Source organism: Castor canadensis, chromosome 13 (genome assembly GCF_047511655.1).
Source record: "Castor canadensis chromosome 13, mCasCan1.hap1v2, whole genome shotgun sequence".
Lineage (NCBI taxonomy): Eukaryota > Metazoa > Chordata > Mammalia > Rodentia > Castoridae > Castor > Castor canadensis.
In genome coordinates, this window is record NC_133398.1 from 84,247,744 (window position 1) to 84,264,336 (window position 16,593).

The 16,593-nt window shown below is 45.0% G+C and overlaps 2 protein-coding genes across 23 annotated transcripts in view; one reads left to right on the plus strand and one right to left on the minus strand.

Moving 5' to 3' along the window:
• The window catches only part of LOC109696682 (TLE family member 1, transcriptional corepressor), an 89,665-nt gene extending 74,113 nt beyond the window's left edge, over positions 1-15,552 (minus strand). For 4 of the 22 annotated variants that reach the window (XM_074052139.1, XM_074052138.1, XM_074052122.1 and 1 more), the window contains exons 1-4: positions 14,259-15,550; positions 13,419-13,519; positions 11,732-11,795; positions 11,573-11,617 (exon numbers count right to left, since the gene is read on the minus strand). In XM_074052139.1, the coding sequence (XP_073908240.1) occupies positions 11,573-11,617; positions 11,732-11,795; positions 13,419-13,519; positions 14,259-14,282 (234 nt within the window). In that variant the 5' untranslated portion in view covers positions 14,283-15,550. Of the gene's footprint in view, positions 1-11,572; positions 11,618-11,731; positions 11,796-12,021; positions 13,385-13,418; positions 13,520-13,653; positions 13,823-14,258 lie in introns of those variants that run through there. The other 18 variants (XM_074052141.1, XM_074052131.1, XM_074052133.1 and 15 more) reach the window with 11 other exon arrangements.
• Positions 14,963-16,593, plus strand: part of LOC141415468 (uncharacterized) — an 86,027-nt gene continuing 84,396 nt past the window's right edge. The window contains exons 1-3 of the mRNA XM_074052185.1: positions 14,963-15,033; positions 15,120-15,276; positions 15,418-15,980. Of these exons, the coding sequence (XP_073908286.1) occupies positions 14,963-15,033; positions 15,120-15,276; positions 15,418-15,980 (791 nt within the window). The remainder of the gene's footprint in view (positions 15,034-15,119; positions 15,277-15,417; positions 15,981-16,593) is intronic.

Here is a 16,593-nt window from a genome sequence, read left to right on the forward strand (position 1 = left end):
AGACCAATTTTCATCTCCATCTGTCTAATAGACGTGTGGGTAAAAAGCCCTCCCTCCTCCCTCCTTCTGGGCTACTTGGCTGTTCTCAAATCCAAGGCACAAGCCAGGAACCAGTTAAACAATATATTAATAAGGGGAAATAACCTTCTGAACCTCAGGCACAGCTTATTCAGGTTTTAGGTCATCAGCTAGTTTGGAACACAGTTTTCCAGTCTGCAAGCAGTCCTGCAAAGCAGAAATTTCCACTAATACAGAGAATCATCTGCAGTGAAGCGCATGTGCCAGAATCTCCTCCCTTGCACATGCAAATATATGCGTACTTATACCTCCACCCCCACTAAAAGACAGACATCCTCAGGATTTCTATTACATCTTATAACAAATACAAAGGAACAGCAGTTTCGAAAACTGCAAGTTGCTGCTAAACAAATCTTTTTATTTAATGTCTAATTAAAGCTGCTTCATCATTAAGGCATTTCAATCCTTAAATACAAAACATTCTTGGTAACCCAGAGCCCAATTATCATTTAAGTCATGGAATAAACGTTAATATCCTTTGACTTTATACCAATATTTCCCTCACTGGCCTGGCTGAGCTACTTCTTAAAGATGTTGTGCCAAGAATAAGTTTAGGCCCCCACAGTATATCAATGTCAAACAACATCGTATCAAGCTAAGATTCAATTCAGGTAAGTGCCACTGCCAAATTTTCTTGTTCCCAGACGGGCTTTAAGATTATTTTATTGCTTAAAATTTAATTTGTTCCAACTCGTGTCTCCATGACAACGTTGGCTAACCTGCAAATCATTTGGGTAATTGGATATCTTATCTTTCTATTGCTCTCAAATCGAATGATTCTGCTAGAATTCTAACAGCCAATCAAATTTACAGTTCTCCTGAGTAATAGACTTGGAAAAGTAGCCACATTCATCTCCTCTTTACAGCCATATTAACCAGTACGCGACAAACAGTAGAATGTGGTCTTCAAACTATGCTCCAAATTATAAATGGTGTCAATACTGATATTCTCACACAGCAAAATCTACTCAAAAGGCCCTTTCCCTCTACGTGGCTTTAATTCCAGAAGCAACAGTTGATACTCGCTCCATGCAAACTTTGAGCAACCTCAAGCACAGCACTTTGAAGGAAACTGGCAAGAATAATTCCAGAAGCTAATCAGAAAAAATAAAAATTTTTTTCTTGGCGATATGGGATTTTAATTCAGAGCTTCACGCTTTCAAGAGCACTTGCTTGGCAGATGCTCTACTACTTGAGCCGCTCCATTAACCTCTCACCCTTTTTTTGGCTGTACTGGAGTTTGCACTCAGGGCCCTCATGCTTGCAAGGCAGGGGCTCTAGCATTTGAGCCACTCTGCCAGTCCAAAAAAATTATTTTTAGTTTTGTTTTTTTTTTTTGGTATTTGACCTTGTAACAAAAAATGACCAAAACAAGGGCTGCCCAAGATTATACGAATGCACCAACATTGAACTGTGTGGGGCTCTCTAGGAAACTAAGTCATATTTAATAAATTAGTCAAGCTGGTGGAGTGGCTCAAGTGATAAGAGTGCCTGCCTAGCAAGCTTGAGGTCCTGAGTTCAAGACCCAGTAATACCAAACAAAATGTAGTAAATAAGAATAAATATAAATTTAACAACCAGTTCAAAAAAATCTCCATACCCTCAGAGAAATCCATGTGGTCAAAATCTAACGCCACCTCATGCTTCACTTACCACATTCATAATACCACAGTGTCCAGGGATCAATCATGAAACACAGATTTTTCTTACAAGATTCAGAAGTCAGCAGTTCCCCTGTTGAGTTACTAGTACAATTTTGGCCTATGGTCAGCTAAAAAGCACAGAAAGTGGATTCATTTCAGTGGTCTGGTCTTCTCTGGAGCTGTGCAAAGACACTGGCTCCAGAGAGCTCATGGGCCAGGAACTGTAAGAGCCAGACTGGTTACATGTGGAAAAGGATCTGCAACTAGGCCAACTGGCAGGCTGAAGAGTTTGTCAACAACCAGTGCTTCCCCTACACAGATCAGGACCCCAGGGCTTTTTCACCGGCTCAACAGGATTTCTTAGCAGGAGAAGCTCATAGGAGCTCCTGGGCACACCTATGAGCAGGCAGCTGAGCTTGTAAGCTCCTCAGAGCAGGTACTGGCACAACTTGACTGAGCTGCTCCCTCTCTCACCCCAAATACTTACTGCAAAGACACACAAAAAGAAGTTTCTCCCTCACTGCAAAGACTAAACTTTCAGTCTGTCAGCCAGCCATAGTCCCAGCTACTTGGGAGGCTGAGGTGGGATCACTTGAGCTCTGTTCAGGCAAGACCCCATTTCAAAATTAAAAAAAAATAAACTTCCAGTATTTTCAATCTCCCTTGGGAGGGTTTATTTTTGTTTCCGAAAATATTAGCACATAAGCACCAGCTGTGAATGGGACAGTTAATAATCTCAAGCCATGGAATAGATGAGAAATGTGACAACTTTTCTACTCAAAGTTTTGCATAGCCCTTCACAGATTCCACAGCAACAAAACACATACACACCTACACACACACACACACGCTTTGATGCTTGACTCCTTCTCTAAACACACACACACACACACACACACACACACACGCTTTGATGCTTGACTCCTTCTCTAACCAAGCAACAACCTGACCTTGCAATTCCACATGCAACCCCACTACTTCTTTTCAGGATGACAAATTCTTCAAATCACAGTTTTCCATGTTATATTAAAGAAAAAAAAATCTGAAACACACCTCCCACTCTTTATTCTGCCAAAACTTACTTTAAAATAATGAGCCAATCTTATTTATCCATCATCTTAAATGAAAAAATGCAACACAACTTTATTATCCCTGGAGTTATATTAATTACTTAAAGTTGTTGCCTTCCAAGGAGACATTTTGCTGGCTGGTCTGAGTAAAGCATTTTAATTCCTCAGACAGCAGGTTGCCAACAGGAGCTATATTTTTTTAACGTATTTTTAAATTTTTCCTTTTGAGCCTAAAGATACATGCTTATGATCTTAGAAGAAAACAAATAAAAGTCTTTCCAATTGAAGGGAGAAAAATGTGAAGTGAATTCATTCAGATGTAGAAAAAGAAGCTGGGCTTGTGAACAAGATGGAAGTATAAATGGAACAATGCCTGCAAGCCCAATGGCAGGGGTGGATTTTAAAGGGATGGCTAATAGATTTAGGATTATTATTATTATTGTTATTTTGGTGGGACCGGGGTTTAAACTCAAAGTCTCATGCTTGCAAAGTAGGTGATCTACAGCTTGGGCCACAATGCCAGTCAGATGCTAATATATTTAGATAATAGATTAGTAACAAGCTTGCCCCCATGCCAGGATCCAACAGAACTGCTCCTCCACATGGTAACTAACTTAATCCAGGTAACCACTCTATGGAGTGCTACTGTCATCCTCTAACCCTGGTTTTGTTTATGTTTTGTTTTTCAAGGAGAAATAATATCCACAGAAAGGTAGGCTGAGAGACTGACAGGGTGTTCCTGCATTGTAAACAATTCCAGTAGGAGTTACATGGATAGGAACTAAAACTATTCACTTTTATGACCCAGTGAAGCCTACACCACAATAGCAAACTGACTTTTGAAAACCAAAAAGCTGAAAAGAACAACTTGAGAGGCCAAGTCAGGAGAATCATGAATTTCAGGCCAGCCTGGGATACATAGCAAGATCCTGTCTTTAAGAAAAAGAAAAAAAAAAAAAAAAGGCACCAGTGGCTCACACCTGTAATCCTAGCTACTCAGGAGGCAGAGATCAGGAGGATCAAGGTTCAAAGCCAGCCTGAGCAAATAGTGGTGGAGACCCTGTCTTGAAAAAACCCATCACAAAAAAGGGCTAGTGGAGTGGCTCAAGGTGTAGTCCGAGTTCACAACCCAGCACTGAAAAGGGAAAGAAAAAAAAAACAAAAAACAAAAAAACCAGCCACCAACTGAGTTGTAACTCACATGAGTGACAATAGCTATAACTAACCTGGAGCTGTAGGATACACAGGGTTGGAATGTTCCTTCCTTTTATTTTCTCCATCCACAGCAAGATGCACAGCAATGTTAAGGCCCCTTTCCTAAACCCAAAGCGCCCTTTTTATTTTCATTCATTAATCCATAGAAGCCTTTCAAATGACACAAATAAAGGCAGCTGCATTTTGTTCTCTAAATCAATTCTCTCCCCAGACATCAGCGAGATGTTCCTGCACAGAGAAAGAACAGCTCTTCCCTTCTAATTCAAAAATCCATACTGCCATTGCCCTTGCAAACTACTAAACAAGCGGTATCGGCAAGTCACTTGTGTTCTGTAATATATTTACTGCAAATCCCGGTGGCTTGCCTCCTGATGCAGTTTTCTATTGTGCCTGAACGTGTCAATATGCTGGTTGGTCACCACACTTGTAAGTGGCTCTGACCGGCTGTTTGCTCAAGGAGGGAACAAAGGCTGTGCTCCTGGAGAGCTGACCAGGAGGCCATGGCCTTGGAGACTGCCCTGCTCTGCATGGTGAGGGCCTCAAAGAGGCTTTGTTTTCCCGCCCTTTGCACCCCTGAACTACCCACAACTGAAATTCCCTTCCAAGACAGTTTCTACACACACCAAGTTCAAATCATTTCCCGTTTCCTACCTAACAACTCTACAGCCATTTCCCCTAGCAAGCACACTAGGTGCACTACAATCCCAAATTTCATTAAGGGGTTTAGTGAGGGACAAGTCTTGCTTTCTGTTTAAATACAAATCTGTGTTTTCAGGTGACAGCTGAATGCACCTGAACACCATATAATGGTGGATCATCTAATACAATCATGCCAAAATCACAATGGGGAAATCTAGCAGAAAAACATTACGAAAACCTGTTAAGACAGAATTTCTAAAGTACAAATGAAAATCTCTCCCTCCCTCACACCATGTCTCAATAAAGGTTAGAGCTACAGAAAAGGCCTGATTCTCTACTAAGCCCTTCCAAAATTCTCCAGATTAGTTTTTTTGGGGGGAGAGGTGTGTTCAATGTTAAGATCCGAAACACACAGGTACTATAATGTGCTAATTTACAAAGACTCCTAGCAATAACAGGAGCAAGATGGGTGTTTACTGTATATTTCTCTCTCCATTTCAGTACATTTGAAGTTCTGGGAGATGGGACAACAATGTACAGGCTTGAGATAATCAATGTTTATAATCACTGTTATTAAGAAAACTAGTGATTAAATTCAGTTTAATATCTTGAGAAAGGTTTGTAATGCAATTTCTCGAAAACTACTGGCAACTGTGGTCACCCTTAAGTAATAAGCAATGGTTCCTTCGAGGGACAGTGATTCATGCACAAGGAACCCAGCCCTCAGCAATGCACCTCTCTCTCTCTCACACACACACACAAACACACACACACATAAATCCAAATATAGTACTACAACTAAGTTCCTCATGAAGATGACTCAGTGGATATTCTGACTGAAAATCATTTGTGCAAAACAAAACCACCAGAGCAAGTATTTAGATGGGATTAGAACTGAAGTACAGATTTCATTTTTAATGTTAGCATAAGGACCTACAGTATATTGCTACTCCTGATTCAAGTTTTTAATCTGGACTCCATGAACTTGAAGAAGGATCTTGAGATGTACACAAACCAAAATTGTTGGACAGAGCTAGCTTGTGTATTTGTGTGTAAAACTGTGTACAAGAGCCTGGCACCATTGCTCATGCCTATAATCCCAGCTACTCAGAGGCAGAAATCAAGACAACAGTTGGAAGCTAGCCTAGGCAAGCCCTATCTCAGCAAATAAGGTGTAATGGTACACACCTGTGATCCCAACTACAAAGAATGTGTAAGTAGGAGGTGGTCTGAGGTTGGGCCCCAGGCCAAAAACACTGAGATCCTATCTAAAATAATAACTAAACAAAACAGGGCTGGGCACATGGCTCAGTCAGTAGAGTGCCTGTCTAGCAAGCATGGAGCCTTGGGTTCAAACTTGGTTTTTCAGTTTTCTATTTAATCCATTTCTGGAAACCACAAAATAATAAAAAAGCAAAGACTCAGCTGTCTAGAAACACAAAATGGTCCCATGAGCCAGTAACTGACTATATTTCTAGTTTTTAACTGTCACTCAAGATGATTTATTTAAATATTTACTGAAGAAACCCATTTTCTTTCTGCTTCTTACTAAACACTATTTGGAAGAGCATCTTTAAGCCCCAAAGGGCTCTCCTCACTTTCCAGACACAAGGTGCTGACTATGGGGGTGTGAGCTGGGATGACTTGGGCCATGAGGGAAACAAACAGACATTGGTCTACTCCAACCCCTTCACTTTACAGTGAGGGAAACTGAGGCCCTAGGACCTTGTTCATGATATGCCCAGCCCCTAGTAAAGTGACCTCAATGAACTACACTGGAGCCAAGGTAAATCCTGCAGATCACAGTCACTCCTAATAAGACCCTCAAGAGGGCAGGCCACTAGGTGCTCTGACCCCCAACAGTTCCAACTCTACCTCTTGCCTACCTGAATGTGACCCTCCTTTTGGATCCTGTCTTTCAGAAAAATTCTGTTACTTTGTTCTGTGTGGATCTGGAGAGGCATTTAATTTTTAAATTATTATTAATTGTGATAACTAAGTTTTCTGGAGCCTCACTCTTCTTAGCCCAGTGCAGGCCTTAGAAATCAGCCATCAGCCAAATGCTGAAGAGGCTGGGGAAATTACTGTAAGTAGTTTAAAAATCAACCCTGTTTGTTGATTAAAAAAACAACAACAAAAAATAACCCTGCTGGCTAATCTTACACCTCAGAATCTCAGCTTCAAATACAGCAGGGGCTTTATCTCTTTGAACTTAGCTTGTAAAGGACAGGCCTGGCTAATGAAAAGGAAGTTGGGGAGTACTCCAATCTTGATGACAGCTACCCTCTTTGTATTACAAGGTGATTAACACCTGGTGGTGCTTAAGCCTAAGTGCCTATACTCCAGTTAGTAATTTCAGTGTCTGAGATTCTGATTTAGGAAAAAAAAATTCCCAAGGCTAGGGTTGTAGGTCAGTGGCAGAGCATGTACATGGCAAGTGTGAAGTGGCACTGGGTCCCATCCCCATCACACCATGCCCTCCACCCAAAAAAGCTCAGTGAGAAATGTGCAGACAAAAACAGGGTTAAAAAATATGAAGAAAGGTTAAACTAACAAGCAGATAGTGAGTATCACATCTAAGAAATTTCAGGAGAAATACCTAACAGTTCCACCCAAATTTTTTTTTTTTTTTTTTTTTTTTGGTGAAACTGGGGTTTGAACTCAGGGCTTTCAGCTTGCAAAGCAGGCTCTCTACCACATGAGCCATACCCCCAGCCCATTTTGCTTTGGTTATTTCGGAGATGGGGGGTCTCCCAAGTAACTAGGATTACAGGTGAGCACCACCAGCACCTGGCTGAACACTTTTTTAAAAAAGGAAAAAGCCCACAAAGCAATTTAGTATTGTAAGAGAAAATTTAAAATACACATCAAAACTGTGAAAATAATTGCACTCCAAGATTCCTATGACTGAGAGTCTATGCTTAGTGAAATATCACACAAAGCTGGCAAATGCTAGGCTAGGCCTTTTCTCCTCACCCACCCAAAATCAGGATTGCAAAATGTGTTATCTTTCCTTCCAGAACTAGTCCTTTAATTTAAATTCGTCACAGGCCTGGAGAGTCCCAGGTGCTCATCCGCCCAGTCTCCAGCAGGCACAGATCAAGTGACTGATCAAACTCACTTCCAGAGCTGGGCCTCTGCCAGCATTCCCAACATGTTTCTTTTGTTCCTAAACACATTTTAAAGTGAGGACAGTATTGCTCAGTGGGACTCAACTTTCTATTCCCACAGATCACAGAAAACCAGCACTGCTGATTTCCCTAACTTCTAGAGAACGCAGCTAGCTCTGATAGGTCTTGCAAACTGGAAATGTGTTCAGCACAGAGATGGAGAACTAGAGACATGCACACTAGGTAGGCATGGATCACAACAAACAGGCCCAAAGGCAATTCTGCTACCGGCCTCCCAAGGGCAGCCTGCTAGGACAGGAAGCCGCACTGGTAACCATGGATGAGGCAACACCAGCTGAAGCTTCAATAGACCCTGGGCCTTAAGCAAGCCTCAGATACTGAACATATGCCCACAGGGAAAAGCAGAACAAAACACCTACCCCATATATTCTGCAGGATGCCTGTGTAGAATGTAAGAGACAAATCAATGAAAACTGTACAACTGCCGAGTACAGTGGTTCATACCTGTAATCTCAGCTACTTGGGATGCTGAGATCTGGAGGATCACAATTCGAGGTCAACCCAGGCAAATAGTATGAGACACCAAAATAACCAGAGCAAAATGAACTAGAGATGGTCGAGTGGTAGACTGAGCTCAAACCCCAGGTCCACCAAAAACAAAACAAAGCTATGCAACTGAAGACACAAATGACAATTTACAGACTGTTTTTAATAATTTTCTTTTTTTGAGAGGTGGTCTTGCTATGTTGTACAGGCCGACCTCAAACTTGCCATCCTCCTGCCTTAGCCTCCCAAGTTGCTTAGAGGCAGTTTTATCAGCATGCAGAAAAGACACACAAAGTTAGACAAATAAGGCTTATGTACGCATTTACAGTACATCTTGCTCCCCAAAATACCACAGGAGGTAATGCAGACTGGAGCAGTCCTTGAAATAACCAGTCACATTGGGTTGCTATTTTTTCAATGTACACCAACACTTTGGTGATTTCAGAATTGTCTCACTTTCTCATGAGAAGCCTCCATGTCTCTCTGGCTTAGAAACAATTAGAATTTACCATCTACATGGATAGAAATGGACAGCCCTAAAGTGGGGGGCGGGAACTATCTTAATGCTACAAAAAGCTGCCTTTTCGTAACCAGTCACAAACGAGCAGAAAAAGTAAGGGGAAAGGCTTATCAGGAAGTGTTGACACAACATAAACATGGACTGCAGGCACCACACCAACTAAGGAAGCCACAATTATACCATTCTTCCAGACAGAAGTTAGTGGTGAGATCTGACATTGAATTCTAAAATTCACCCCTTCTCATAAACCCGTTGAAAGATGGGAATGCAGAGTGGTCATCATCATACTGGAGACAAATCTTAACAGCATTAAAGCTCTCTCTGTACAAAGTTTCCCCATCACTGCATTTTTTTTTTTCAGTAACAAAGATGTTGTCAGAAATGACAATTTTTTGTGTCCCCTGATGATGCCTGGCTAACATTTGGTTATAAGCCATAAAGCAGGAATAATTTCAGCCTGTCAGGAGTCTTGCTAATGCCCAGTTTCCCCCTAGAGAGAATTCCTGTCAAATCTAATGAGAGCTCCAAAGGCCCTCTCTACAATATAATGAGCACTTAGGCCATGCTGGTGATCAGGCGGCAAAAAGCATCAATTTGAGCCTGGCTACACCCTGGGGGCCAGACGTCACCAGTTTTAATAAGAATTATGATTACTGGCAGCACCAAATGCCTCCTCAGAACTTATTATTAATGTGTGACATTCAAAAGGATGTTTTTCAAATGTAAGAACACTTTAAACTGAATTATAGCACTACTTTGCACACCACTCTAGTTAAGGGTCTGTCAGCATTTACAATATAAACTAAATTTCAGGGGCTTAATATCCTACTACGAAGAACAGGGTGTCTCTCAGCTTTTCACATTTTTCAAATTACTGGGCCAATTATACACAGCACATTATTAGTGCATACAGACCCACGGACAGACAGAATATACCCAACAAATGCCCAGTGCAGTACAGAAACCCATTAGAAAACTATTTTCACACCAGGGCTTCTGACCTTCTTGGCCCCTTCTCCCTTCCTCCTACAAGATAAAGAAAAGGTCATCCCACCATATACCCTACAGGAATCCAGAAGAATTACACACCTCTTTTAGCTCCCCCAATAAACCCAGCACCAGCATATAATATCACACAGAAGTGGTGTTCCCTTGCAAAAGAAGTCAATGAGGTTATGGGTTTAAGAAAAGGCTTATTCTCCTCTTAACTCTTCCATAATACTTATTACCAAAAAAAAAAACATGACCTTCAAAAAACAAGAGAGGGCACTTAGAACACCTAAGTCAAGTTTATTTGCATAATTTAAATGACCACAGAACTGTAAGTTAGTCATATTTTCTAGCTTATATACTGCACGTTACAACTGTCTCAATAAAGGAGTACCATTCAAACACAAAAACAAAGGCAAAACCCCAACATAAACTGGGTAACCAACTTTGCCCATCAGAGTCAAATCAGCACTTTTTAAAAGGCCCAATTGTATTACTAATGAACGGCCCTGAACTTAGCTACCTCTTTCCAAACACTTATCTGAGAACAGATCCAATGTACATGATGATAACTTAACATTATGAAATCTATGATGAATTAAAAATCAAAGAGTGAAGAGTTACAAAAGCAGAATTCAACTCTGAAACACACTTGCTTAATGAAAGTCTTTGAATATAAGGAAGATCTGAAGGCTGAACTAATCAATTTCTCCACTGTGCCCCAGCCGGTCAGCTATGCTCTTTAATTTAATGAAACAAGGGTTTTAGATGAAATAGCACATATACATCAAGTAAGAACTGTATTGTTGAACTTTGAAATGTGTCCAACTGTGCAACTTCATCTGATGATAATTTTTTAAGAGGCAATCGATTTCTAAAAGACTTATTGTACCACCGTCTTGATGAAAAAGTGAATGTCAGCATATCTCCAGAATACTTACACCCTGCTATTAATGCTTTCTTTGGCAGACAATGACTACTCAATCGAGGGTCCTTTGGGCTGAGCAATCATTTAGCTTTTCTTCTCTTATGAGGTCCTTAGTGCCTTGTTCCAGCTCAATACTCTTTTTATACACCATTATAGTAGCCATAAGTGTGAATTTTATGGGAACTTGCAAACTCATAGTCATACCTGGAGCCAGTCACTAATCTTTTCATGCTTTTAAAACCACTAGGACTAGAGTAACTCCCAACATATGCCATGGCTATAAAAGAATGCTTTTTTCACCTCCAAACCTGCCTCAACTGAGAAATTTTTCAAAAGATGTTTGCTAATAAGACACTAATCCTGAGTTCCACTTTATGTAGCCCCAAAGCATAAAGAGCACTCCAGAGTTAACTGTATACTAAGATATTAATCTGATTAAAGAAACTCTTAAGTACCCTCCTTTGCCCCACAGGTCTACATTTCCTTCCCAAAATGACAAAAAATATTAACTATTGTAAACATCAGCAACTGTTCAAGATACCCTAGATCTCTGAACCAGGGGCATAAATCTTCCAGGTACAAAGTAAACTCAAGAATCTCAGTTCCTCAGTGTGTATAAACAGATCCATTTACATTTTCAAAACACCTCTCACCTAGGACTAGGTTACTGTCAAGAAGCAATACTACCAACAACTTGCAGGAAGGCAGAAAAAAATACCCACCTACACAGCCCAGGATAGAGGACAAAGCCAGTATTATAAAACCCTATGAACTGATTCCTCATTCCAGCTTGAGATTTAACTAAAGCTTACCTGTTTATGCATTTCAATGTTTAATCCGTATGACATTTCATAATACTGTAAAGAGAAAAGAGAATCAAGCATTTCATTAACTCACGTTTTTCTAATGTTAACACGTATTTGCCAATAATATTTTATGAAAAGGAAAAAAGTCCAGTCTTAGATACCTACCATCACATAGTGCCTCTGCATTTCTGTCTTTTCACTTGCCAGTTTCTCACATTCCAATTTAAGGCTATGAAAACAAAACAGGCAACTTAACGTAAACATTATGTCATTTGTTTTAACATCTGCCTCACATATTTGCACTTCAAGTAAAAACAAAGACCAATTTGGAAAAGCCATAAACTATCTAAGTAAACACCAAAAAGCTCTTGTCCTTGTATTTAACAAGAAAAAAGAATAAGCTGAACAGTTAGTACAGGGTTATCAGTTCAACTTCTATTCTTCTTGGTGCATACCTGGTAAGATGCTATGAATGAAAATCTGTCAAAACAGATTTCCTCCTCGTGGTCATCTGTTTCCTACCTTCTGGCATCAAAATTTGCTTCTCTGGGTTGCAGCAAAATCTAATCTGCACAATCTTCAGTCTCCAGCATAGGCTGTACCATCTTTGCCAAGTTAAAAACAGTCTCCAGATTTGAAAATCTTATGTGAAAAGTTACTTCTACAATGGTTAGTCCCTTTCAAAACCTTTGGTTTTCAAATCCCTGCCAAAATATGTCAAGTGGCCACTGCAATGAAGTGGGTTGAAGTTCTCCCTGTTCAGTAAACACAGTGTGTACAAGTATGCCACAAGCTCTGGAGATATTATCTACAAGTTGACAAAAGGTCAATAATCAGAAAATCCCTGACAAAATAAGAAATTCACAACCAAGCCACTTAGCCACATCTCAGTGCTTTTTCTCAAGCATGACAAAAGAAAAGAACTGTCAGAACAGTTATTTTTTATTTCCAATAAACCAAAATGTAAATAACCTTTCTGGACAATTCACAATACTACACAAAGTAAATTCTTTGAATGTAGGTATCATTACATGAAGAAACTAAGGTTAACATTTTTAATATAAATGTAACTCCAGCTGGGGCTCCAGTGGTTCAGCCTATAATCCTAGCTACTCAGGAGGCAGACAGCAGGAGGATCGCGGTTGGAAGCCAACCCAGGCAAATAGTTCGGAACACCCTATCTCGAAAAACTATCACATTTTTTTAAAAAGCGGAGAGAGGATCGAGAGGCCCAAGGTGTAGGCCTTTAGTTCAAACCCAAGTACAGCAAAAAAAAAAAAAAAAAAAAAAAGTAATTCCACTCCCTCGTCCTACCCAAAACAGCCCACAATCAGGCCGAGGCAGGTGTGCTTTCCCTTACTATCCACCTCTGCCTTCATCATTACCAATGATGGGCGTAACTAAAAGCATCTAGCCGTCCCTAATGGACTTTGTTTCAGACAACCCAATTTTCTAGGATGGCAAACAGTGATTTCAACATGGCTTTGGTTCCTTGAACCCACACTGAGTGCTGAGGCATCGATTAAACCAATGTTTCAGCTCAGCTTGTTGCAAAATAAATAAGTGAAGTGCAAATATTGACGGTTCTCATGCAACTCCTAAATACACGAAAAAGGACTCCCTGGAACAGCAGCAAACGGGCAAAAGGGAAACAATGGGAGGAGGAGGAGACAAGGGAAGAACCGGCCAGGAAGAGCCAGGAAAGGGGGTAACATGAATGACAGGTCTTAACTGCGACTCCACACGCCACCGCCTGGACACAAGTACTAAGTACAGGCGCCGTCGCCGGGTGACGAGGGGCACCCGGCAGCCTGGGTGACCAATAGCCCGCCCGGCGCGGCCGGACACGCACCTGTGGTACTGCGCCTGCAGGAACTGGAATTCCTCTTTAATCCGATCCAGAGATTCCGGGATAGTGAACTTGAAGGGCTGGCCTGCAGCCTGGTGCGGCGTCTGGGGGTAACCAGAGAGGGGGACCCAGGGCGTATGGATAAAGCAGAAAGTCAGGGGAGGGAGAAACGGGTGGGACAAAAAATAAAGTTAAGAGTGGTGGTAAACGAAACCCCAAACTCGAGTTTACGACTCACTTTGGAGGAGGAGAAAGTAGGTCTTCCCCTGGCCCCCATCTTCTAGAGGCTCTGAAGATCCTCGGGCCTCCAAGGCGGATCGTGCTAAGTGCGACTGGGTCACTCCCGATGGAAAGAACTGCTAGAAGGCTGGGCAGGACCAAGCCAGACCGCGTCGCCCTCCCCTCCCCTACAGGGGTTATAATGACCCAGAGGACCAGACAGAAAAACAACTCCCTCACGCTCCCCATTCCCAGAGTGACAGGCCACCTCCCGGCACACCGGAACGGGGGCCGCATTGACATGTAAATAAGCAAGACCACAAACAAAGGGGGGGAGGGGGACTCCCTATCCGCCTTGAGGAAAGGGGAAGAGGTGGCTGCGAGAAACTCCAACCTCTTCTGGCGCCCTCGTCCGCCCCGTCTAGACATCAAGTAGGAGGGGGCCCAGAGTAAAGGGAGAAACTGTGTGTCAGCTCACTCCCACCCCAGGATGGGAGCAACCAGGACACCCCCCCCCCACCACCACCACCGAGGAAAGGGGGGGTGCACGACTTCCTGTCGCACGAAAAAGCATTTCCCCAACCTACGCTCGTATCCCCATCCACCCACCAGACTCAGACTCACCGGGTGCCGGCTTTGCGGGAACATTGCTCTGGCGGCAGCCGCGGCTCTGTTCCCGGACAACTCAATTCTCCGCTCAATTTCCAACTTTAATCCCGCGGAGGAAAACTAAGCAGGAAAGCCAAGCAAACGTGGGGAACGTTGGGGGCGCGCTGGCCACGCACGCAAGCGCGCTCGGCGGGGCGCACCGGCCACTAGGCGCCGGCCGCTGCTCCTGTTCCTGCTGGTGCGGGCTCCAGCCCTCAGGGCCACATAGTGGACCGCCCGGGGCCCGGTTGTCCCTAGAATGTGCACAGAGACGCGGGCGCCCGGGGACAGTGCGCTGGGGCTATACCACAAACCGCGTGGCCAAGGCAGAAGTGGGGGCGTGGGGGCTCCTGCTGCGCTCCCCTCGGCGATCCGCGTTCCGGGCACCGTCCCGGGCAGACAAATCCAGACGGGCTGTTGTTTGGTCTTCTCCTGGTCGGCCTCCTCTCCAGGTTTTCCCTGCGGCGGCGGCGGTGGTGGCAGGCGAGGTGCAGGTGGCGCGGCGCCCCCACTAACCCCACACACTAACAAACCGGCGGCGTTCCAGGCTAACTCCCGCGGGTCCGCGCCGCGCCTTCGGCCAGGAGCTTACAGCCCCTAAGAGACAGCGAAGTCAGGGTCGAATCAGAGGCTCCCCGTCCGGCGGGTCCGGAGCCTCAGCCCCCGTTGGGGAGCGAGGGATGACTAGGCGGAGAAAGTGCGGAGGGCGCGCCGGGAGGCGCCTCGTCACGCCCCGTGCGACCGGCACTCGGTGTTCTCCGCGGTTGCACAAACCCTCCAGGACGGACGGGGCTACTCCTCGCAGTGCAGTCCCGCAACCGCCCTCTGCTCCTCTAGCCTGGGGCGCATCAGGGCGCCGCGCCCCGCACCCTCCCTTTCAGCCCCTTCCTCCTCGGCCTTCTTACTTCCCTTCCTTCGGTTCTCCCCTCTGCAAAGGGCACTCCGGTCCACTGGAAAGTTCTCTCAGGACCCGGGAGAAGATATCCACGAGATGGTAAAGAAGAGCAGGAGTGCACTCCGCCGCTCGGCCTCCCTCTCCTGCAGGCAAACTCAGCAGGCGAGTCCGGAGTCGTTAAGGCGATGGGGCTTGCCAGGATTCCGTCGCCGAGAGACGGCACACACAGGTCCTGCCTAGTGGCGCGGGTCCGGCCCCACCGTTCGACGGTGGGGGTGGCGTAGTCGGCTGCTTCGGGGACTCGGGGCGCGGGGTACCGCTGCTGCTGCTCCTGCAGCCACCGCTCCCACCGCCGCCCGCGCCTCTCGCGCCGGTTACATTAACACGCGGTTTCACACTCCGGAGCTAACCAGCGCCGGCCCCGCCCAGCCCCGCGCGGGCGGGGGCCGCGAGCGTAGAGCCGGCGGGGGACGTGGGCCTGGGCGGCGGGAAGGTCCAGCGTCAGCCAATCGTGTGCGTCGCGTCCAACGTGGGGCGCTGACGCAACGCCGCCCTGGAACCTATGGTAGAGCTGCACCGGATAGTCTGCTCCCCCTCCCCACTCCTCTCCCACCCCGCTCGCTTCCATCTCCGCCGTCTCCCCCGTCTCTCCTTCCATCCACCCCTCTCCCGCCCCCCCGCCCCTCCTCCGCCCGCCGCGTTCTCCCGGGCTCGGTGAGGAACTGTTTCTGGAGGAGCCGCGGACGCCAAAGCCAGCCAATGGGAAGCGGCGAGACACGGAGATTGGCACGGAGGATTGGAAGGTCGGTGGGAAGGAGAGCGGCGGGGCCGGGCTGTCAATCAAAGTAACGTGGGGTCGACTGGGGAGCGCGCGAGTGCGCGCGAGCTGGAGGGACCTGCGAGCGTGCGGCGGTGGAAGCCGGGGGCTCGAGTTTGTAGAAATCCTGCCACTTGTTCACTTTTCCATTTATTGAAAATTCTCGGATCTCCGTGAAAGTAGCTCACAGACTAACCCTGTGGTTTCTTATTTGGGAAGGATGGAGTGGGGCGCGTCTTGGTAATTCGAGCAAAATGCGTTTTTCGGTGTCGGCCGAAAGTGAGGTTACATTCAAAAATTTCTCAGAGGTTTGTTTTTCCTAGAGCTGCCTTTGCGCGACGCGCGAGAAGTGGACTGTGCACTTTATGGAAAATGCCCAAGTGATCAACGCGTTGACTGGCATGCATACACCAGCGACTTAAGACTTGACTATAATGCCCACCCACTCCACCCTTTGCGCCTAAGGTGGCAGGATTCGGGATTTCAAACAACTCTGTGCAAAGATGTCACCAGTATTAGGCGTTAGTATCCCAAAGCGCACACAAGATGCTTTGACCACGGCCAGAAATCCCGGTCGCTGTCTTAAATCTGACTTCACC